Below are 25180 nucleotides of genomic sequence, written 5' to 3' on the forward strand. Positions count from 1 at the left end.
ATCAGACTAAAAATACAATCATAGCAAATCACTTTTAAAGCCTCTCTTAGTGTACTCATGACCTTTAAAAAGGGAGAAATAACAGTTGCAAGATAAAGTCAGAAAGTACTTACATTGCTCATACAGCACAAATCAACAAACTGTCGAATTTTATCTTCTACAAATCTCTCATAAAAGACAGCAAAGAACACAATCTGAAACATTAAGCCAAGTTTATGTTTATTAGATTTTAGGATTTAATTTTCTTTTATAGCCACAGTATAGTGTCATAAGAAAAAAGAAGTTCCAACCAAGAACATAGTGGCCAATAACAATTCCTGTGGAATAAAATCCTACTTATCATTTCTGATTCTTCTGTCAAAGGAAGAGTGCTTTGCAATTGTGTTAAGATTCACTGAGGGAGCTTATTTTGAATTTAAAAAACTCTTCTGTGTCATTAAAATAAGATAGGACAAACACAGGGGGAGGAAGTAAGGGGCTTTAAAAGCTTTAGGATAAACCAATGCATTAATGGCCAGATTTAGGTCTGGTTCTGCAATTCCGCTCATCTCCTAAATTCAAAAAGCCACTAGAAAAATTGCTGTTTTTCAAATTAATCTTCTCTGAAACAGTAGCACATAAAAAGCATATGTCAAGTATTCTGTTTCAACTACAGATAATGTGTTAAACATTCAAATGGGATGGTTTCAAGTGTTTTCTTAGATAGATTTAATAACAATACTACAAAGGGAAGTTTTATAAATCACAAGAGAAAAGTTTACATTGTAGGCCTTCTTAGATACACTTCAGAGAAGGATAACATTTCCTAACCACCCAATACAAAGCTGTCGCCTGCTGTCACATTCCTAACTTCCACTCCCCTTCCACTCCCCCTCTACTATCTCATCTCCCTGCTGATGCCCTTCACAGCACTTGTCACAACTGTGACTTGTTCTTGTTACAGCATATCTTTGAGCTCAGCACAGTGCCTCGCACATAACACGTACTCAGATATGTAAACGAATATAGCAGGTGAACACTGAAAAGACTTTCCTAAATACTCAATGTACACATTTTAAAACTCCTTTAAATGACATGAAAAACAGTAACATTCAAAGTTTAAAAACTAAAAGATGCCACTTAAAAATTGAAGAAGCTGGGTTTGGGGAAATATAAGGAGTGAACAATAAAGCCTAATATTATGAGAATCAAGAAGATTTTGTATAGACAAACTTATGGAACTGTAATAGGCTAAAGGAACTTTTATGGATATTTTAGGAATAAACACTGATAGTTTGAGAATGTGACCATGGTATCAAATGACAGCAAAGTGAGAAACAAAGAACGAGGTTAGACGGTAGTGCCCAAGACAGCTAGTTGCTGCCTGAACAATCCTTTCCCTTCCCCTTAGTGACAGACCCCTTCTTTGAGGGGGTCTACCCAGCTGACAGTGCAGTGAAGTGTGGCCATGTGACCAAGTTCTGACCAAGAAGATGTCAAAGACACTTCTGAAAGGGCTCTCAAAGAGGAGAGGGTGAGCGTCCATTGCACTCCCCGGATCGGCAGGCCCACCAATCTGCACACAGGACCAGACCCCGGCCCCTATGGTCCTTGAGTTTGGGCTGCCCTTGCCCCACTGCCCACCTCCTCATCCAGTCATGCTGGAGCATCTAAGCTCGCTGCCCACACAAATGGATTACAAGGGCCAGAAGCTAGCTGAACAGGGGTTTCAGGGAATTATTCTTTTCTGCAATACTTGGATTTATCGATGGGTATGTGGCTGAACAGTCTGGGTGGACTACATAGTTATGGCAGGATTTGCTTTTTCGTGTTTGCTGACATTTTCCTTCATAGCCCATTTATCACTGACACCCCCTCAAGTGGTTCGAGACTTGCTCTGTTTGAGACTCCGGCACACAAGACAAGAAACCAGGGGAAAGACAAATTAAGAGGCATGCTAAAAATAACTGATAGGGGTTTTCATGATTCAGATTTACTACTTTACCTGCTTGTGTTTCATGTGAAATGAGCTAAATTGTTTTCATACCTAAAACGTGAGCTAAAAACCACCTATGCTCAGCTATATATAAATTTTGTTCTCTTTATATTTTACTTCTCAGTTGGGTTTTGATTTATAAAACTTTTAGACTTTCTCTTAATAATCTTCCTCTGAAATGCAGAACAGAAAACAACACAAGTATGCAAACTTTCTTGCAGGTCTACAAAATAAGGAAGAATAAATGCCTCATAAATGATAATACAATTTAACTATTACAGTTTCATAATTCATTATGAGTAGTTAAGCTGTTTTAATGTTTTCAGTTAAAACTCATAGTGAACAAATAAAGAGGAAAGGGTGAGGTCTTCTCCCCTGGCTCACCCCTGCAACTCCATCAGCCATTACGGACTGCGAGGTGACCTTAGAGGTAAAGTCCTGAGGGGCAGAGCAGAACAACAGGCATCTGGGCCTGACAGCAGCCACCCTGCTGGCCCTGCATTGCCGACCTCTGCTCTTCTTTCTCACAGGAGACAGAAAACTCACTTTTATTTCAGCCACTGCTATTTGGGGTTTCTGTATTGTTGTACTCAACCAATACGAAAAGCTTCAGATGGTATTCCTTTAAATTCTCTACACCCAGATAAATCTGATCTATTCACAAAAACTTATATTGGTATATGTAAAAATAAATATTTTCTTACTATTATACTGATGATAAACATCAAACCCCATAATACGGTTGACAGACAGTAACTAGACTTATCATGGTGATCATTTTGAAATGTATAGAAATATCAAATCACTATGCTGTGTTCCAGGAACTAACATAGTGTTGTAGGTTAATTATACATCAAAAACAAACAGACAAATGAACAAACTCTTAGAAGAAGAGATGAGATTTCTGGTTACCAGAGGTGGGGGCTGGAGGGGGAAGTGGGGGGAACTGGATAAGGACAGTCAAAAGGCACAAACTTCCAGTTATAAGATAAATAAGTACTAAGGATGCAATGTGCAACATGATAAATTAACACTGTTTTAGGTTATACATAAAAATTAAAAGAATAAATCCTAAGAGTTCTCATCACAAGGGAAAAATATTTTTCTTTTTATTTCTTTAATTTTGTATCTGTATGAGATGATGGATGTTCACTAAACTTATTGTGGTAATCATTTCATGATGTGTGTAAGTTAAATCATTATGCTGTACACCTTAAACTTACACAGTGTTGTATGTCAGTTATATCTCAATAAAACTGGAAGGGAAAAAATCAAACCCCATATTCTTTTAATCGAATTTTATTTCAAATCCTAATTTCTGTCTCTCTTTCTTTTCCAATTGTCAAACTATCCCTCACTAGCTCTATCCTATAGCTTCAAGTTTGAACAAGTCTCACCAACTTAAAATAAATGCAAATTTAAAGAGTCTATTCTTAAGTTTCAGAATGACACCTGGGTCCAATTCTGTAGGAATTTTGGGATTTCAATCCCAAAGATTTTTTAAAATAAGCTTTTAAGGCAAATATTTGCTCTCCAGTTTACAGGAAGTTCAATCTATTCTTTCTAGAGGTCCCACCTTCATTTGCTTACTTAAAAGTTAGCGAGATCTTAATCAAACAGAAAGCCTTTTTCCACTCATGGGAGTGTCTGTAAGCAAGAGAAAGAAATGCAGAGATCAGAGTTAAGCGCTGTAGCTGCTGCTTCTTTCTTTTCTTCCTTCATTCTTTTTTTTAAAGCTTTAAGAAGATAAGGGAAGTAAGCACAGAAAATATCCTCTGCTAGAGCCCTGGGACCTGAGAAGATTTATTTTTAGTTTCAGCTATTTCAATAAATATTTCAGAGAAGATTTCAGAAGGGGTACTGGTTTTTGAGAGGTTTAATGATATATAAATAAATGTAAACTATAAGTTATATTTCAAAAGAAAAGATTAAGGGTACCTTAGCAATTCCTATCATTATATATAAACTAAATCCTGTGACTAGAAAGCTGCAGACTCTGAAAGACCCTTCAGAGACCCACTATTGAGAAGAAATGGACTCTGAAATCAGATCGCCTGGGTTCAAATTCCAGTTCTGCCAATTTCTAATTGCATGACTTTAGGTAAATATTTAACCTTTCTGTGCCTCAGCATCCTCAGCTATAAAATGAGGATACTAAAAGAATCTATCTCTGAGGGCTACTATAAAGATTAAGTAAGTTACTTTGTGTAATGCAGTAAATTAACACAGTGCCTAGATTATCATACTATGTAAAAATTAGCTATTAGTTATTATTATTGCTGTTCTTGTCACCTTCTTTATACTATAGAAATCATGTTGTAGTCAATATTTGAGGATTAGCATGTAAACCGAGTTAAAAATATAGAGAGGCAATGTTGCTTAAAAGAACAATCTCTTGTTACCTGTATAATTCCAATGACTAGCCAAAGAGCGGTAGACACCGCATATCTCAAAATGCGGCTATAAGGAGCTATGTAGCTAGGTGGGCTTCTGGAAAGACTAGAAGATGAGTCCATTAATGCTAAGTTCTTGAATCCCACAACCTGAAATAATAAGAAAAAATAATTTAAACAGACATAAAGAAAACTCCTCTAGTCTGAAAATAAGACCCTCCTCTCTACCCCTTACCTTGAAAAACTAAAGTATTCAAGTTTGTATAAATGGTAGAAAATCTAGATAAAAATAATTATCCAGTATTTTAATTACAAAGTATTTAATACAAAATATTTAGCTAGTTCATTTGGTATTCTCTTCAATATAACTAAAGGCCAAATATAACATTATCATATACACAGACAAAGCTCAAAAATTTCTGTCAAGAGAATAAAGCTTTCTTCAGTAAACTACCAATGAACAACCAGTATTTCATGAGTTTTAACATATGCCAGGAACTATGTAAAATACCTTTTATACTTTAAAACAGTATTTTGCAAAATGTCTTTTGAGGAAGATACCATCTTTGATAAAAGGAAACCATGATCAAATAAGTTAAGTTAGTATATTATACTCACCTCCATGCTTTCCACCCTCATAGAATAAAAGCTCTGGAAAGTTTTATGGTAAAGGAATCTACATGACTTTATTGAATCCAGTGTTTTCCAAACTTACTTCATTATAATACTTTTTTCTCACATAACACCTTTTAAAGCTTTAAAAAACACTACTATAAATCAATTTTTGAGACAGTGTTCATATATCCTAGGGACACACACATTCCTCTAGGTTTAAAAAGGAAAGGAAGGAGAAAAGTGGGAAAGAAGGAAAAAGGAAGGCAGACAGACATACAAGTTAATAATTCATATGTAACCTTACTTAAGCAGCTAATTCTAGAGAAAACCTGTTACTCATACAGGTTCCATATTTCAGTCTCATATTCAGTACTGAATACTTCTTTAATAATTCTACTCAGACCCATGAAATAACTGTAAAGGGATCATAAGCATGTACCCATTCAGTGTGTCTTGTTAAGCTACAGCTCCAGCTCTTAAGACAGAACACAGTCCATAGTAGGTGTTCAATGATAATTTATTAGAAGATTTCAACCTTCTAATAGTGGTTCTAATACAGGAGTGAGAATATGAATAATGGGGTGGGGGTTTCTTAAAATACAGATACCTGAGCTTGCCTCAGAGCTACGGAATTGAACATAATCTCGAGGGGTGAGGTAAGGCATAGGTATTCTGCAAAAGCTTCCTATGGGGTTCTGCTACAAACCAGTGGTTTAAAAATCACTCCTTACCTACAGTAGACAAATTCAAAGAGACAGAAAGTAGAATGGTGGTTTCCAGGCGCTGGGGAGAGGGGAGAAGACGGAGCTGTTGTTTAATGGGTACAGAGTTTTAGTTTTGCAAGATGAACAGAATTCTAGAGACTACTGCACAACAATGGAAATGTACTTAACAGTACTGGACTGTATACTTAAAATGATTAAGATGGTAAATTTCATGTTATGTGTATTTTTTAATGGCTTGATTACAATATTTTAACCTTTAGAAAACTCTTCCACTGACATGAAAACTTAGCTGGAATTATATTAACATTTATGAGGTACCCATAAGTTGTATACAATTACATCAGTTTATACCTCCAAAAGGAAGAGGACAGTAAGTACTTGAAAGAGTGGGTTAATTTTTCTCACAGTCTGAATTTCATTCCATTCATTTGCCACAAAATATGTTCTCCATATGCTTACTGGAACGGTAGCACTCCGAACACCACCCTCACCTGGTTGGGGAGATAAAATGAGTAAAAGCGTTTCACCTTCTTTGCTCTACAATGGTGGCAAAAGAATCTTGGTACAAATGGTTACTTTCATTACCTTCAACAGCTTTAAGAACCTTTCCTTTAGGTCGCTCCCAATCAATAAAGAATATGTCTATGGTAATCTGGGAGATGAGCTTATGCAAAAATTGCAGAGCCTGAGAATGACAAACAAAGCACCTTAAAGTATCTGCATTAAGCCTGCTTATGAAACCAACAGTGATTCTTTAAGAATGTCCATCGACAGATGAACGGATAAAGAAGATGTGGTACATATATACAATGGAATACTACTCAGCCATAAAAAAGAACGAAATAATGCCATTTGCAGCAACATGGATGCAACTAGAGATTATCATACTAAGTGAAGTAAGTCAGAAAGAGAAAGACAAATACCATACGATATCACTTACATGTGGAATCTAAAATATGACACAAATGAACTTATCTACGAAAACAGAAACAGACTCACAGACATAGAGAACAGACTTGTGGTTGCCAAGGGGAGGGGGGCAGAGAGGGATGGACTGGCAGTTTGGGGTTAGCAGATGCAAACTATTATACACAGAGTGGATAAACATGGTCCTACTGTACAGCACAGGGAACTATACTCAATATCCTGTGATAAACCATAATGGAAAAGAGTATGAAAAAAGAGTGTCTCTATGTGTATAACTGAGTCACTCTGCTGCACAGCGGAGATTGGCACAATGTTGTAAACCAACTATACTTCAAAAAAAAAAAAGAAACAAACATACTGTAATCACAAGAATATATAACTTTTACAAGTTACAAACTTGTAATACCATTAGGGGATCAACAGAAGCTCACGAAATAGCGGAATCACCAAACTCACAGAATTTTTATATACATATTAATTCGACTTCCCTTTTTCTGTCTTTCTTTGAAATAGGGATATGAAAGGAGACACACTACCTCCTCCTCATACAGGGATCTTGCATTAATTGTCTCTCTTTCCCAAGGTTTCCAAAAGCATACTTTGTTTTCTAGATCATCTAACTTCTTTATAAGTAAAGGTATTTCCAACTATAATTTGCTTGTCCTACTTAAAGCTTTAGTATGCTCTCACTGTTGTTTTTTTCCCCTATTTCTGGTATTTTCATTTACAGAATATGTTTAAACTAAGGCTTCCTCCTAGTAGGTACATTATTGATCAAACAAGGGATAAAAATCTAAGTATGGGATGATTCCTCTCTTCGTGGAGCTCACAGATCAGTGGGAACATCAGACACTTAATAATCACAACACAATTGGATGAGATCTACCACAGAAGCATGTAAAGAGCTTCACATCCATCGACAGAACAATGAAGTAGGGAGGGGGGTTGCCATGGGAAGAGGAGGAAAGGAATATGGAGGCAGAGAACAAATGCTAAGAGTTCAGCACTTTATCCAGCATGGTACCTTTTACTCTCAATTAACAGGTTAAATTAAATAATAAAAAAATATTTAAGGCAGATCTTCAGAATAAGATATCTATTATAAATAAAAGTAGACTTCCTAGTAAAACAGAATTAATTCATGCTTTCTTCCAAAATTAAACTAAATTTTACACCAAAGATTTTGAAAGCAGTTTAATTTTAAAGACTTATATGCTTATTAGCAGGTCTTTTAAATTCAGTAACCCGTGCTTTGAAACTTACCTTCAGAGCAAAGGCACATCCCACATAAGTAACAAAACGTTCTTCCTGAGCCGGCATTGGTAGCAAAACAGAGACAGACTTCTGTGCCTATGATAAAAATTACGCTGCTAAACATGACCATACAAAGTTTTTACTAAACACAAGTTATAACCCAAAGAAAGCGTAAAAGAGGAAGGTGGTGATGCACTCAATAAACATAGCACACTCAGGGAATGGTGAGTTTAGCATTTGCCCCAATACTCTTGATCAAAAATATCCTCCACTAAAGACAGTTCCTTTATAAAGAAAGCTTACAAGTTATTCAGGTATTGGCACTTAGGTTAAATTCAGAAAATCACTTACTTTGAAGAAAATAAGCCAGTAAAGACCTGTTCCCACAGTGATGATAAAGAAAACATTGGCCAGATCACCAGCATAGTAAACCAAGAATTTCATAACTGTCTGCAATTTAAAAAGAGAATTACAGCCATTATAGACACAATCTATTTATACTATTACTTTTAATAACATGTTATTTACCCAGTTTCTCAAGCTTGAAGCCTTGTTTCATGTATACGTGGATCAGTTAGAAAGACCAACTGCAGCCACTTCCTAGACACCTTTTGGGTCCTAACCTTTTGATCCATTCCCAATAGCCTCTGTCTTATTCAACCCTTCTCATCTTTCACCATCTAAGAAATTTAGAACCGCTTCCTAATTTTCTTCAAGTCTGGAATCCTTCTCTCCAATGTATCCTCTATACTACCATCAGAGTTGGCTTTCTAAAATGTAAATTGGATTGTGTTACTCCCCTTCTTAAAAATGTACAGTGACTCCTTATTAACATATAAATTCCTAACTCACAAGGTCCTCCACAACCTAGACAAAAATTAAATATTTAGCCTCATCTGCCAGTTCCAACCACTTACTCAATAATTAACTATTCCACACTTTCATCTCAAATGTTTTGGGGAATGAAATGGGCACTGATTCTACAAATATTCTTCCCTTTTTATCTCTGGCAAACTCTCATGAGCTCCGAGGGCAGAGACGATGTCTCTCTTTGCTCATTATCACAATCCCCCCAGTGCCTAGCAGAGCACCTGGCACTCAGACAGTAGGCTGTCAGTGACTATCTGTGGAATGCGCAGATAACCCAGCTTAAAGTTCACTTCTCTTGGAAGCTTTTCTTGACTATCCCAGAAAGTAAATCAAGCCCCCCTCCTCTGATTCCTTGGCACATTGGCTCTGGAGTCAGGAAGACATCCCAGCACAAACAAATTTACTACGTGCTTTTCTCATGTTCTTTATCAGTGAAATGGAAATACCACCTATTACTTTGTTGCTATAAAAATTAAATGAATAGGGGCTTCCCTGGTGGCGCAGTGGTTGAGAGTCCGCCTGCCGACGCAGGGGACATGGGTTCGTGCCCCGGTCTGGGAAGATCCCACATGCCACAGAGCGGCTGGACCCATGAGCCATGGCCGCTGAGCCTGTGCATCTGGAGCCTGTGCTCCGCAATGGGAGAGGCCACAACAGTGAGAGGCCCGCGCACCACAGAAAAAAAAAAAAAAGTGCCTGGCACATAGTAAATATTCAAAAAATGGTAGATAAAAATAAAAACAAACATAAAAAAGATTAATTGAGAAGAGAAACTATAAAGTTAATAGAATAAAATATGGGCGAATACCTTTTTGATCTTGAGATAGGGGAGGCTTTCCTAAATAAGATCCTAAAAGCACATGCCATAATATGAAAACCTACTCAGATGTGACAATATTAAAATCAAGAGTTTCTGTTAAACAAAGTAACACATAGATAAAATAACATATGAATCACTCTTGGAGAATAAATTTCAACATCAAAAACCAAAAGTGGATTTATATTTAGAAAATACATAAAACTCCAAATAAATAAAATATAAAAACTTGTTTAAATAAACAAGAAAAACTGAAAACTTAATTAGAAAAATGGGCAAGGGATACAAACAGGAAGTTCACAGAAGGGGAAACCCAAATGATTAATAAAGCATATGAAGAGTAATCAGAGAAATGAAAATTAAATCAAGAATAACATACTACTTACCCCACCAAATTGGCAAAAAATGGAAAGACTTGAAAAACAGCAAGTATTGGTGAGGACGTGAGGAAACAAGAACAGCTCTGCTGTTGTGTGCAGACTGGCCCACAGCAACGTGGGAGGGAAATGAGCATACACCTCTCATAGTCATATACACCAGAGAAACTCAAGGCAACTTTTGACTCATTCTCTAGCTGTGTTTTATTAGAAGGATATAAAATAGCCAAAAGATAAAAATATACTTAAAAAATTCCTATGATCATACCTGTAAATCGATCATGGGACTCCCAATGCGTCTCTTCCAACCTGCTGTCTTCAAAAGAGACAATAAAACAGCTAGTCCACCCAACACACCCAAAGCAATCTAAAGGAAAAAAAAAATTGGAATTTATGTAATTTCATAATGTAATTTCATCCATGTTCAAAGATACTGTAAATAGAAAGTAAGGAAGTACTCAAAAAATGGTGGTGGAAGGTGGCTAAAAGGACATAGGAGCCAAATTTAAGGAACTCCCAATGGTCAAATCTGGGACAATTTGAGCAAGAAAATAGACAGTAATGAATTATTATTGCTAGAATAAATAAATATCCATGAGTCCATACTGATTTAAATAAATAATTGAATAAATAAATCAATGTGGACAAAGGGACAGTCCCTCCTTATAGCAGAACTTGAATTAACAAATATAGAAGAAATGATGGAAATACACAATCACCATCAGACAAATGTCACAGTAACACTTTTTACTGGCAAGAATTAACAATGGGTGCTAAAATTAGAGGGCAAAAGAATAATGAGGAGCAGGATATTTGCATAATCTCAAGTATCTCCTCACAAGATACAAGATACTTATTAATTGTAAGTGGAAAAATACAGTGGAGAACTCTGTGGACACCATCTTAGCCATATGATCGAAGGTGACATCACTGTTAATAAGATACAGTGACATCAAGTATCTTCTGATATGATTTGCTGAGAAGGGTACAACATCATTTCTGTGGCATTTGTGCTAAAACTACCTTTAATCATGGGAAAATATCAGATAAACCCAGTTGAGGTCCAAAATACCAGTGTCAGTCATGAAAGACAAAGAACGACAGAGCACCTGTCACAGATCTAAAGATACACACGATGGCTAGAAGTAATATGTGACCCTGGACTGGGTCCTAAAACAGAAGAAGGATAGTGAAAAAAATCTGTAAAATCCGAAGAGTATTTAGATTAGTTAACAGATTAGGACTACATCAATATTAATTTTCTGATTAACATCACTGTACTACCATCATGTAAGGTGTTAACATTAGGGGAGGCTGGGTGAGGGTTATATGGCAAATCTCTCTATTTTGACAACTTTCCTGTACATGTAAAAACTTTTTTTTTAATTAAAAAATATACTGTAAGTATTTTTAACAGGTTAAAATAAACTCACATCTGTCTGGACACATGCTTCTCCTTGATCCATTTCATATGTGACCGAGAAAGAAACCTGATATTTAAAAGAAAGTGAATTAGCCATACTGAAGTTATATAATACAAACCTACTTTTACTAGAAAAATACATTTGTAACTGAATTTTACCATAAATGCCATACTTTTGAACTATCAATGTTACTAGAGTTGACCCTTATTTGTATCAATACATAAATGAATACGCTCTTGGGAATTATTCATGCTACTTTAAACATCCCTTTTGAACACATGTTAAAGAAAGAGGGCTTCATTAGGAGCTAGGTTAGGTTCATTAATAGCAGTCAAGCCAAATTAACCATATTTCATTTTCTGATAGGTTTCTGTAACTGAGGAGTGTGACTGATCTTACATATCAAGAATTCAGCAACTGGCTAAACAATCACAGCCTAAGATGGCAGATTAATCAAAGGGCTGAACAAGAATCTTAGGGATACCATTATATTGAGACAGTAGAAAGAAGAACCAGTAAAGAGTTAAGAGAAACAGGAGTATGTGAAGTAGGAGAGGGAAGATACCTAAGTCTTAGCAAGGTCATAAACAGGGAGTTTCAAAAAGGAGGAGGTCACCAGTAGTGTCAAATGTTGTACAACTGGCCCTTGAACAATGCAGGGGTTAGGGACGCCAACCCCTGTGCAGTCAAAAATCCAGATAGAACTTTAGAATTGCCCCTCCGCATCCATGGATTCAACCAACTTCATGTAGTGTTGTGGTACATATTGAGTGAAGAAAAAAAAAAAACCCATGTATAAGTAGACCCATGCAGTTCAAACTCATGTTGTTCAAGGGTCAACTGTATAAGTGTCAAGTTAAAGAAATAAAGCCAGTGTATGTGGAATTCATTGCTGACTTCATGAAACAGGTTTTCAAAGAAGCAAATGGCAAGAGTAAAACTGCAAATGATGAAAGAGTAAATGGTTGGGAAATCAAGGAAAGACACACGATAGCAAGCTGTACAGTTGGCAGAGTTGATGGATGATTTTACTGTTTGGTTATGTTAGTTTGTTTTTAAGATGGGGCAACCTGAAGGGTATTATAAGCAAAGGAAAGGGACCAGCAGAGAAGCTGGCTGAATAAAGGGTTGTGGGTGAAACAGGATACTGGAGGAAGTACCCTAAACAAGTACAGGTTGAAAATTCGCTTAAGAAAGTGGGAAGGGTCCTTTTTTCTTAGAAATAGGAACAGGAGTTAGGAAAGATAATGAAACAGAGATACTTAAGTATTAAAGAGGAAATCTGAAGGAATTCATATTGGATGGTTTTGATCTGCTCAGTAAAATAGGAAGATAGGCTATTTGTCTTTGGTGAGAGAGCAGAGATGTAGCTGGATACTTAAAATGAATGTAGAACTTTTACAATAGCTGTCATGAGAAATTAAGAAATGATGAAAGAACTGTACATTCTACAATTAGAATGAATTTGAGGTGGACTTCCTCAATATGGTTTTATGATTCTCTCAACTTTTTTTCCCATTTGTCAAGACTTAGTTTAGAATATTTTGGACAAGAAAAATATTTAAAGAAAACACCCAGAAGTGTTTTATGTTAAGATAAATATATTCTTGACTACCCAAGAATGACCATTCCAGGAAGACGTAAACCAGGCAGTCTTTTGTTGTTACTAAGCATGTTTCTGGATTTTCTTCTCCTCTCACTATAATGTATACAAATACAGGCAATCGAAGCTAATTTTAACATGTAATCAGGTAATACAAATGAGGATGTGAAATCTTTCAGAGAAAAGTTATTTATGTGCCTACTTTTCACTTAACGAAAGCCTGAATCCAATAGTAGCTGAGCACACGTACAAGTGCAACAGAGAGGCCAAAAGCACTGGCTGAAGAACTAGAATTTTAAAATCAGAAAAGTAAAATAATAGAAATTAAAAGCTATTAGTGAGTCTTGGAGTAAGGAATGCTCACCTTCCAATTCTCATGTTTCTGGAGAGGACAGGGAATGAGGAAGAAGTATAGAAGGATTAGCCTGCTTTTGATCTCTATCCTCTCTCATTTACCCCTCATCAAAGCAGGGATGCTTCATCTGCCTGGCGAGGTAGAAAGGAGGAACTGTGTCGTGCAGCTCGGCCTTTCCCAGGCTCATTCTCTTTGGTGTAGCCCGTTTTCAGTGTGTACATGGTATCGCTTCCATATACAGGCCCTGCCAGGCAGGGGAGGATTTTAGTTCTGTGGTTAAACTTAACTGAGCTGGGAAATAGCAGAAGACTAATTGGCTGTAGGTCCAAACTGCATTCTCTAGCTCACTTTAGCGCTACTAGTTATAAAGCTGATAATTTGATTCTCTTTCTGCCTGTTGAATTGTGTCTCTATCAAGTGGGCAAGACTGTTAAGAAAAGGAACACACATGCCCACTTAAGGTTTGAGTTCCTGGTTTAGTTAGTCAAGGAGGCAAAATCTTAACAGAAGCAAGGTGGCCAAAGAGGATGGGAGCAGAAGCTGCATGGGTCAGCATACCCCAGGATACTGACAGGGAGGCCCAGCTGCTGGTGACGCTGTCTACTGACAAACATAATCCTTGCTTTTTTATACCCAGGATCCATAAGAACTCACCTCTTACCACTATTAGTAAAAAATAATTAAGTCTTGACTATATAAAGTGCCATGTTTATTTAAAACTTTAAAAAGGACTAATTGTCTTTTGATCATAACACAAACTCTATCAGCATTATACGAACACATAGAGAGGTAATGATTAGGAAGGAACTCACCTTCACAGACTGGCTGTTGGGATCTTTGATATCAATGTCACTGTAGGCAATGGTAATTAAGGGAGGGTAGATATTTCCATTTTTTGTGTTGGGTACAAGGCGGATACTGTTTAAAAGAAAATTCATTTTTAGTTATAAGTACATCTAGGCCCTTAAACATAAATTTAACTTATTGTTTCTTCTGAATTGGATATGGATAGTCTTGGTGATCTCAGAACTACCAGTTACTAAAAACTAGAGGTCAAACATAAACTAATGGTAACAACATAGGCTATTTGAAGTGGTCAGAACTTTATATTGAAATATAACCTCTGAGACAAATTAGAAACTCTTGTTGATCTAGGTCTTATGAAGTTTACAAATGAAATCAGTGAAGTACTGTGCACCACTTTTGAGGACTACCCAAAAGAGAAGTGTTACATGAAGCCTAGAGGAAGGCAGATAATATCCTAATTTTCAAAGAAGATGAATTCTTAACAAAATACTGTGTCATATCTAATACTGTTTAGGGCACATAATGGGGTACATTTTGCTGAATTCAATGCATTAGTAATGTACAGTTTGTAAACTCAGAAAGGAAAATGCCAAGCACCAGTGGCCAGCATAGTTTCTCCAAGAGCAAATCAGGCGTGACTAGTTTCAATTTCGTTTTCACTAGGGATACTACATTAGATTGAGGGACTGCTAAAAACAGCACAGTTGGATTTCAGCAAGGTATATGACAAAACTTCTGTACTGCCTACCTGATAAGATTATCATAAAAATCAAAGTGAAAAAAATAATGTATGTTGAAGTGCCAGAAAGAAGATGGTGTTGATTTTCATCAGTGTATTCAAGATGCACATCATAAAATATTGGGGTGGGAAGGCTGGTTAAGGTCTTAGAGATAGGAATCTCACACTGGAGAAGACGCATGAGGGCTGCAAGGCACTACCCTAAGGCAGGGTCATCATTAAAGTATCCTAGGAAGGGACTTCCCTGGTGGAGCGGTGGTTAAGAATCCGCCTGCCAATGCAGGGGACACGGGTTCGATCCCTGGTCCGGGAAGATCCCACATGCCGCAGAGCAACTAAGCTCGTGCGCCACAACTACTGAACCTGTGCTCTAGAGCCTGCGAGCCACAACTACTGAGCCTGTGTGCCACAGCTACTGAAGCCTGCACACCTAGAGCCTGTGCTCCACAACAAGAGAAGCCACTGCCGTAAGAAGCCTGCCCACCACAATGAAGAGTAGCCCCCGCTCGCTGCAACTAGAGAAAGCCCGTGCGCAGCAAGGAAGACCCAACACAACCAAAAATAAATAAATAAATTTATTTTAAAAAAAAAGTATCCTAGGAAGAGTGAGGTGTTGATAATTAATGAGGGCCAACCTAGAACAGTAGCTGTTAAAGGAGATGGAGCCGCAGGAGGCCTGCCTATTGCAATCACCTGGCAGGCTCTAACATACCTGCTTCAGCCCACTGATCTTCACTTTCCCCCTCTCAACCAATTCTAATTTAGCAGGTCTAGAGTGGGCCTACAATATGAATTTTGGCAAAAGTCCTTAATCTCTTCTGACGTAATTTTCCCTTCTATTAGTGTATCCCAATCTATCGGGACATCTAAAAACACAGTATGTATTGTTCCAGTTCAGGTGTTCTTATTGTTTTCACCTGATAATTACAGGTCAATACTTTCACTACCACGTTTTCCCATATACTCCAAGCCTCATTTAGTGCATTAGACGTTTGTTTACCTCAGTGATATTTGGGTAGCAACTCGAATTAATCTTGGCTGACTTCCTAAGTCATTTTCTCTTCCACTTAGTGCATCCACTAAGAAAATGCGCCGAGTCAGAAGCCACTTGCCAGAGCTACTGTCTTTTATAATGATAAAAAAAAAGAGATGGCATTTAAAAAATATCTTCAATTCTTCAAGATGGCTCTCAAGGAGAACTTTTCCCATTCTACTAATTTTTCTATTAAAATTAGCCCTGATTTTACAGTTCTACTAATTTTTCTCAGGATACACTTTTAGCAATAACATAATTTCTTAGTAATAAGCCTGATATATTTAGTAAAAATTTCTAAATATACCAGCAACCTTACTGTTTTAGGCATGCTATATAGAAATTTATACTCAGAGAGAATCTATGACCATTCTTATAATCTGTGATTTATTAAATTATCATGTTGGTTGACTGGTTAATTGATTTCAGCTCAGAGAAAGAGTGGTATGTATGGACGCCTTACCTTGGTTCACAAATATTTTATTGTGCTGAAGATTTAAGTTTAACACAGGAACAGCCCAAATATATTGGTGTTGATTTTCATCAGTATATTCAAGGTACACATCATAAAATGTAGGCATGGGGAAGTCAGTTAAGATCTTAGAGATAGGAATCTCACACTGGAAAAGAAAATGAAAAATGAAAGTATCCAAACTGAAAATTAGAAAGCATATTTATTATCTTTAAAAGTTTTTTTAATTGTAAAATGAAATATCTTTCAGTTACCTTGTTTATCCACATTTCCATGTGTCTTTCAAAACATGAATACTATGTATGATTCTTTTATAAGGGCCAAAATAACTAACAGTAAAGAACCACCTGGATCTTGTCCTACAACCCATTCATTCTCAACAGTAAGTGTACAGTGAAAAGGTTTAAAAACTCCTATCCTATGGGATGAGGTCCCAATTCTTTCTCCTGATGTACACTGCTGTTTATGATTTGGCTCCCCTTAACAGAGCCAGCTTTATCTCCCACTGCTCCCTCTCTGTCTATGGTCCAGTCACACTAATCTACTTACAGTCTCTAAATATGCTATGCTATTCTACATCTCTCTGACATTGCAAATGGTGTTTCTGCTTGACATTCCCTTCCCCACTGTGCTCTCCTGGCAAACTCATATTCATTCTACAAGCTCAAGTATCACTCACTCTGTAAAGCCTTTCCATATTTCCCTAGGAACTGCTAATGAACCCTCCTTTGGACCAACATGGTACCTTGTTCATATCTATAGAACAACACATCACATTCTTTGCAATTCTTTGTCTGTCTATATAGCTGTTTTCTCTACTAGGCTATGAACTCCTTGAGAGGCAACCAGGTTCAATGGAAAAACCATGATTTTCAAGCCTAACAGAACATTTACTTGATGCAACACCTTGAGTAAATTACCTAATCTTACTGAGCACCATTTCCTCATTCATAACACACAAATAATATGTATTTCACATAGTTATTTCATGGATCAGATGAGATAAAAATGATAAAATGCTGAGCAGACAGCAGCGGGCATTTAACAAGTGTTGATTCTCCTGGCCCAAGGTAGACACACAATAGCATTTTTTTAAAATAACACAGAAGTCATTTCTGATAATAAAAGTAAATTCACATTCATGATAGAAAATTTGGAAAATATAAAGAAGAGAGAAAATCACCTGTAATCCCACCATTCAGAGATAACCACTGTTAAAAATGTTTATCTTCTTCTAATCTCTTTTCCCTGATAGTATTTTTCATTGTGGTTTTAACAAAACTGGAAGCACAGTTTTGTTCTATGGTGTACGTATATGCATTTTATCAAGAAGTATTTTTGTAGACTAGTGAATTTCTTTCAAACGTTTAATGGCTCATAATATTCCTTTGTACCATACTGTAGTTTTAAAATACATCACCAAAGGAAGGAAGGTCAGGGAGGGAGGCAGGGAGGAAAGCATGGAAGGAGAGAAAAGGAAAGCATTTTTATTTGTTTCTGGAGGGTAGAGGGAGGAGGGAGTGATAACACTTTATTGTTCATTAAAAATGAAGTAATACTTTTGCTTTATTCTAAAATGCTCAAAAGTAGAGATTATTTTTATGACCTATATGCCTAGAAGTAAATAAACAACTGATTATGATGTTTAAGACTCTATCTATGACAAGGTACTCTTTTCATGCTGATTAGATTAATAAAAACTATATCAATCGGTGAAATTATTCATTACTACAAAAAAATTTCCCATTTCAAAAATTCAAAGATATTCCAAATATTGCTGATGTGAAAAAATGAAGCTAAAATACAGGCTGCTTAAAATAGTTCCAACTTACATTCTGCTGATAGGTTGTTCCAAAGGAATAAGCAGCATTTAATCTTGTCTCTGTGTCTGGACAAAGCTACAGCAAAAGAATACAACTGATAAATATCTCTCACAAATGTTTTCTTTGCTTATAGTCAAGGGTTATCAACACTCAACAGGGACTTATACTTTATATAATACTCATTCAATGTATTAAGGGAATGAAAAGTTAAGGGAGCATCTTTGTTATAAGTCATAACTTAAAGTAGTTTTAAGAAATTCCAATTTAAAACACATGAAAAAAATCAACTCTACCAAGCAACCGATGCTCTATCCAAGCAATAATCTAGTTTTTTTCTCATTTTTGCCTCAGTCAAAAATAAAACACGTTAGGAATTCTCTAGCTAGAATCATACTCACCTGTAAAACACCTCCTTCTAAAGTTTGCCACTTGAGAAAATTTCCTTTTACATCATAAGAAGCAGCAACAAACTTAAGTTTTGTATTCTGATTAAAGAAAAACAAGAATAAAATAATGTCACATACTCTGAACCTCTATAAATATATATATTACATATAACAGTCTATACAAACTTTCAGAGTTTAGACTTCCAGAGTATATATTCAGTAAAATAGTCTATAAAATTTTTTTCATTGTTGATTGATCTTTTCTTTTTCCAGAGATCAAATATTGAATTTAACTATGTTTACTTTGAAGCAACATTAAACTAAGTATCTCTATGATTAAACACACCAAAATAAATGGACTGGGTTTTCGCACAAAAACTGTTATTTCAGAATTGAGAGGCAGTGCTGGTGACAGATAACTTCTTTTGAAACCTGTTAAATGTGTGTGTGTTTGTGTGTGTGTGTGTGTGTGTGTGTGTGTGTGTGTGTGTATGGGGGGTGAGTAGGGGAGGGAAAAATCTGTTCTTTCATTCTAGAAGGTCAATAAGTTGAGGTAAGAATTTGGAGCTGTGAAGTGCTAAGGAAAGGCATAAGAATCCCAGTCAATCTTTGGAAGCCCTTTTTAAACATGTGGAGATACAGGACAGAGATGGCCTTGCATTTGGTGATGAAAACTGTCCTTCCCAACCCCACAAGTACTACTTGCTGCCATACGATGCCATACGACATAATCCAGAGGTATCATGTACTCAAGTAAGGCAGCTAAACTTTATATTTTTAGTTCCTCAGCAGCTAATATTTAGATTTAGTTTAGTAATTAAATTTTTAAAAGCCTATCAAGAATTATGACTAGTAATATTCTTGTTACCTTTTAAAATTGTAAATCAAAATGTAGTTATCCTTTAATAATATAGTGACTTGTACCTGGTTTTCCCCTTTAAAACTGAAATTTGTAGGAAGAGGTGTAGTACTGAGTACTTGAGGTGCTAATCCTAGCTGGTCTCCATAGAACAGCCATGGAAGATTCTGTCTCCTATAAACAATCACAATTGTTTTAATAATGGGGAACAATTCTTAATATGTATTTGTGAAAGTAATTGCATTGAATTTCGTCAAAATGATGGTTCGTCAATTAGAATAGCCTTACCAAAATGAAACAGAATGAACAGTGCCCAGTCCAGCAGTATTTTCAAAGATAAACTGAAACAGTCGACATGCATCAAAAGTGGTAGAGTCATAAGAATTCATATTCATCACACACATATTTCCAAGAGCTTGGCAAGATGTTAGATTGGCATACACCTACAAGAGAGCAATGACAAAGAAATGTATGGACTTTAACATCCTAAGCAAAAGCTAACATAAAAATTATGCTTGGTCTTAACTTTACCTATTCTGCAAATTCTTTTTTTGGATATTCTTTTGCTTTTAATACCTTTCCTCTAATTTAAGTAGAAAAGAACTTTCTATATGGCAGATAATTTGTACATTTTAACTGTAAATTTTAGGTGGAAATATAAAGACAAGCAATTAAAAGAAGAACAGCATGACATTTAAAAAAACTATTATGCAGAATAATTATTTTTGAAAGAATAATAATTTGTTCCTATATTAGAGCTTATGCATATAAATCTAATCCATTTTAAGTAATTTGTTTATGAACAGCAAAATAAGATCATTTGTTGAGTTTGCCCCTCAAACTTCTTTTTCAGTTTTCCCTTTCAGGAAAAGACCACTCCATTTTTAGTTATTCAAATAAAAATCACTGCAGTAATATTCTTTCTCTCCCTTCTTGTATCCAGCTCATCATTAAATCCTATTGGCTCAATCTTCAAAGTATATCCAGAAGCTAAACATTTCTCACACTTCCATGGCACCACCCTTGTCCACGAGTCCACTTTCTCTCACTTGGATTACTCTAATACTCTCCTAAATGGTCCCCCCGCTTCTGTCTTTGCCCCAACAAAATGTGCTCTCCATATTAGAGTGATCTTTTCAAAACCTGAGGTCAACCATTGTCTTCCTTTGCACAAAATCCTCTACATCCCTTCCAGTAAACTCCAAGTCCTCACCATAGTCACTCCCTTCACCCGTGAACTCATCTCTCCACTTTCCCTGCTCACTCTGCTCTAGCCACTCAGGTCTCCTTCCTGTTTCTTTAGCATGAACACCAGAGAACTTCTGCTTTGGGACCTCTGCACTTGCTGTAGTCTCTGCTTAGAATACTCTTCCCCTAGATATTTACAAGGCTCTCTTCTACTTCCTTCAGGTCTTTACTCAAATATCACGCTCCCAGAGATGCCTGTCCTGACCACCCTCCATAAAACAGCACCACCTTCCACTCTCTATGCTCTTTATCCTGATTTATTTGTCTTTATAGCACTTAGCAACACCTAACATTTACTTACAATATGATTCCACGAGGGATTTTTTTCTGCCTTTTCCTGAAATAGATAACTTAAAGATTTGAGAACAGGGCCTGGCATACAGTAGGTCATCAATAAACATTTACTAAATGATAGTATGAATCCGTTTCCCCTAACATTCAATTTCTGCTGAATAAGTTTGGACACATTCAAATTACGAATAATGAAATGTGAAATGAATAACATTTTCTTTAGTATTCTCTTTCAGTCCACTTAGAAAGGGTTTATTTTTCTTATAGAAAATGACCAAGGAGATATATCTACTTAGAGAGAAAAGTTTTATTAAGTGGGGAAAAAAGTGGTATCACAATTCTTTGAAATGGACTAAAATTATTTTCTAGAAATTCAGACATACCCAACAAGCAGCTGCCGCCGATCGCAAATACTCTGCAAACCATTCTGAAGTGAAAGACACGCCCTGTAAACACGAAGATGAATTTTAGTTTTAAGTTCAAATAGAAATTCCTTAACCCTACACTGTTTGGAAGACATTAATATGCATACTGCTGCGTCGGAAATAACTAACATAACTTTCTCAATATTATCAGAAAAATAGATTCTAATGGCAATATAAGAATTAATTTTAAGCAATGTCAGTAATTACAAATAGGACTGAATTACAAAATCACATCACTTAGGCAAAGGATATAAGGAAACAAAGTATGTCTATAAGCAAAAAAAAAAAAAAACAAACAACAAGAAAACACTATTATGCCCATTTCACTAAAACAAAAATCAAAGTGCAAAAAAATAAAAGAAAAACTAGATTCTGACTTAGTATTGGTTAATATTTGCTGATTTAGGATTATTACACTGTATTAAATTGGCAAGTAATAAAAAAGAAATATTTGTGAATGATTTCTGAGCAACTGGAGACTGGGGATATACAGAGTAACTAATATGTAAAATCTCCAAAGTGGTGATTCTCAAACAATGATGGGTATCAGAATCAACTGTGGAATTTCCTAAAAACAGAAAATGCTTGGCTTCATTCTAAACCAAATGAAACAGAATGTCTAGCATGAGACCAAGGCATACATGTGCTCTGAAAGCTGCAGATACAAGCCTCTAGTTAAGCACCACTGCTGTAAAGTTCATCTGCATATCTTGCTAAAAAATGAGACACCGAGAAGCACCATTCAGAATAAATTCTCTGAACATGGACAATGGAGATAAAACCAAATTATATGAATCGTGACACCACAACTGTCAAAGAAATCTAAAATAAAATTATGAGTCACTTCATTATTCATTATTTTCATCTCTTCAATAAGCAAAAATTCTCATTTTGTAAGAAAAAAACCTATGCATAGAAGGTTGACTAACACACACAAAAAAGCTGAGCAAAAATGGAAAGCAATAACAACAGTACTGGCAAATGCATGTAAAATGAAGCCACAGACAATGCCAGTGATAAAGTTGTATGATCCTTTGTAAAACAATATCCATGGAATTTTTAGAAACACTTAGGAAATTTGTCTTAAGGCAATAATCTCTCCAAAAGGAAAAACACATCTTTGTGCATAAAATGGTTGACAGCAATATTATTAATAACAGAAAACCTAAATAGTCAATAGACATACGATTACATGAATTTCAATGCATAAACTAGAGTATTACGTGACTATTTAAAATTATAATTACATTGGTTGAGCCTGGAACACAGTATAGAGAAACTAAGGTAGTGCCTAAAGACTGAAAGAGACATGTCAAAATAACACAGGGGCTATACCAAAGGGAAGTCCAAATTTGAGGCAATTTGAGCTTTGAAAAGAAGAGTAACAGTGACAGATTATAACACACTCATGATACCTGGAGTTAGTAAAGCTAAAAAAAAATAAAAGCACAGAGAGAAAAGAAAGCACTCTTTATAGAAGACTGCTAACTAAAAATATAAAGGGAACAACAGAACTGTGAAATCATTTTGAAATAACCAATTTAATAATTGATTCAGGTAAGGTTCATCAATGGCTGCTAAAACAGATATGTACATAGTCTCAAAGTAAAATCTCAGACTAACTTATTAGTCACAGTACCTTTCCAATGGAGAGAAGTGGCAGACAGCACCATGACCAGGCAGTCAATTTAGCATCACCACTAACTGGACATCCTGACCTTATGTGCTCCTTGTTGATGCAATGGGCTATTCCCAACACCTATATCATATTTTTGCAAAAAGACATTTCACTGAGTCTAATCATGAGAAAAATCCAGAGTGTGGGATGCTCTACAAGAAAGCTGGCCTTGACTCTCCAAGAGTCAATGCAAAAACAAAACAAAACAAAACAAAAAGCCAAAACAAAAAACCCAAAAAGCAAAATAGAACAAGGGTCTCTCTGTTCCAAATTAAAGGAGACTAAAAAGATTAACTCAGTGCGGGGTCTTTCACTGATCCTGGGTCCCCCTTGCCAAAAAAAGTGGGGAGGGATAAAAGACTTTATTGAAACAAGTGGGGAAATTTGGGTATGAACAGTATATCAGGTAATTCTATTATATTAATTTTAATCTTATTAGGTGTGATACCAGAAAAATGCCCTTGTTCTTAGGAGCTACATAATAAAGTATTTAGGAGTGAAATGTTATATAGCTACAAATTATTTTCAAGTGGCTCAGAAAAAAATATGGATGTGTATGTGTGCATATGCATACATTCACATACACAGAGAGAGATAAAGCAAATGTGGCAAAACATTAATAATTGGTTAAACTACTAAAAGATACATGCACAGTTATTATTTTTTTCAACTTTTCTGCAACTTAAAAATTTTTCAAAATTAAAGTTGGGAAAACAAACCAAGATATAAGCTGTTTTTGGAAAAAGGGAATGGGAAGACACTGATTCATATATTTGGAAAGTTTTTATTGATTGGTATATTACTTGAGGAGGATTGGATGTCTCTTATACAATTATATAAAACTATAGGATAAATACAGAAATAGTTATAGACGTGTGTATGTATATACATAATGTGTGTATATATTTTCTAGCTATGTCTGCTAAAGAGGGCATACTAAGCATGGTAAGCTTGGTTTCTAAGTATTATCCTTAAGAGCTTCTTAGAGAAATAACTGTTTCCAGGGCTGAAGCAGGAAAAGTACAAGATGAGCCTGGAAATCTTATTGTGCCAGAAAGTAAGGAAATGCCCAAAGAATGATAGAGATACGTCAAAAAGACATAGGAACCAACTCAACGGGGCTTCTAATAATGGCCAAATCTATGACAATTTGAGCACCAAAACAAATAATAAATATACTGGATCATAAAACATGAATAAAATAGGAACCCACAAATCCATACTGTCCTTACTGAACAAATAAATGTATAAAGGTGAGGAAGGGAAAATTCCTTACAGTAGAACGTTAATAATGTGGAAGGAATGATAGAAACATTTGGCAACCATCATAGTAGTGGTTGATGAAGGCAACTGACATCAGTGGAAACTAAAGCTACTTAGTTCAGAGAAGGTTTAGAGAAGAAGAAATGTAACCTTGGAAATTCTCCTCAAAAATACTACCAAATACAGGGGCTTCCCTGGTGGCACAGTGGTTGAGAGTCCGCCTGCCGATGCAGGGGACATGGGTTCGTGCCCTGGTCCGGGAAGATCCCACATGCCGCAGAGCGGCTGGGCCCGTGAGCCACGGCCGCTGAGCCTGCGCGTCTGGAGCCTGTGCTCCACAACGGGACAGGCCACAACAGTGAGAGGCCCGCGTACCGCAAAAAAAACACAAAAACTACCAAATACAAAGAGAAAATGGTAACTTAATAGCAGATGTGGTGAGTTTACAGCAGGGGCTGATGGTTAGGTTGACACCACCAGTGGTGGGACAGATGGACAACATGTGTCTCCTGATGTGACGCAATGGATTGAGAAGAGCACAACATCTTTTTTGTGGTTTCCTGCCAGGCATGTCCTGATTATGAAAAAAAACTGGATGGACCCAGGTTGAGGGTCACCCTCTGGATTGTAAGGCCTGTAGTCTTCAAAACTGTCAAGGTAGGGGACTTCCCTGGTGGCCTAGAGGTTAGGATTCTGGGTTTTCACTACTGTGGCCCAGGGTTCAATCCCTGGTCAGGGAACAAGATCCTGCAAGCCATGTGGCATGGCCAAAAAAAAAACCATAGTAAAATGACAAAACTGTCGAGTTCATGAAAGGCAGG

At 36.3% G+C, this 25180-nt stretch overlaps 1 protein-coding gene and 1 pseudogene across 6 annotated transcripts in view; one reads left to right on the top strand and one right to left on the bottom strand.

Annotated features, from left to right (window-relative positions):
* Positions 1-25180, bottom strand: part of TMEM67 (transmembrane protein 67) — a 44611-nt gene that overhangs the window by 11644 nt on the left and 7787 nt on the right. For 5 of the 6 annotated variants that reach the window (XM_022584797.3, XM_089898924.1, XM_089898923.1 and 2 more), the window contains 16 exons: positions 21377-21439; positions 19743-19897; positions 19520-19628; positions 18608-18694; positions 18219-18284; positions 16378-16534; positions 15882-16005; positions 14148-14253; positions 11387-11443; positions 10222-10320; positions 8241-8339; positions 7899-7985; positions 6294-6393; positions 6060-6199; positions 4378-4518; positions 114-194 (listed from right to left, as the gene is read on the bottom strand). In XM_022584797.3, the coding sequence (XP_022440505.2) occupies positions 114-194; positions 4378-4518; positions 6060-6199; positions 6294-6393; positions 7899-7985; positions 8241-8339; positions 10222-10320; positions 11387-11443; positions 14148-14253; positions 15882-16005; positions 16378-16534; positions 18219-18284; positions 18608-18694; positions 19520-19628; positions 19743-19897; positions 21377-21439 (1671 nt within the window). The remainder of the gene's footprint in view (positions 1-113; positions 195-4377; positions 4519-6059; positions 6200-6293; positions 6394-7898; positions 7986-8240; positions 8340-10221; positions 10321-11386; positions 11444-14147; positions 14254-15881; positions 16006-16377; positions 16535-18218; positions 18285-18607; positions 18695-19519; positions 19629-19742; positions 19898-21376; positions 21440-25180) is intronic. The other variant, XM_022584799.2, reaches the window with a different exon arrangement.
* LOC149746948 (signal peptidase complex subunit 1 pseudogene) lies at positions 1118-2718 on the top strand (annotated as a pseudogene).

This window comes from Delphinapterus leucas, chromosome 17 (genome assembly GCF_059928025.1).
Source record: "Delphinapterus leucas isolate spDelLeu-1000000601 "Yukka" chromosome 17, BTC_Dleu_Yukka2, whole genome shotgun sequence".
NCBI lineage: Eukaryota > Metazoa > Chordata > Mammalia > Artiodactyla > Monodontidae > Delphinapterus > Delphinapterus leucas.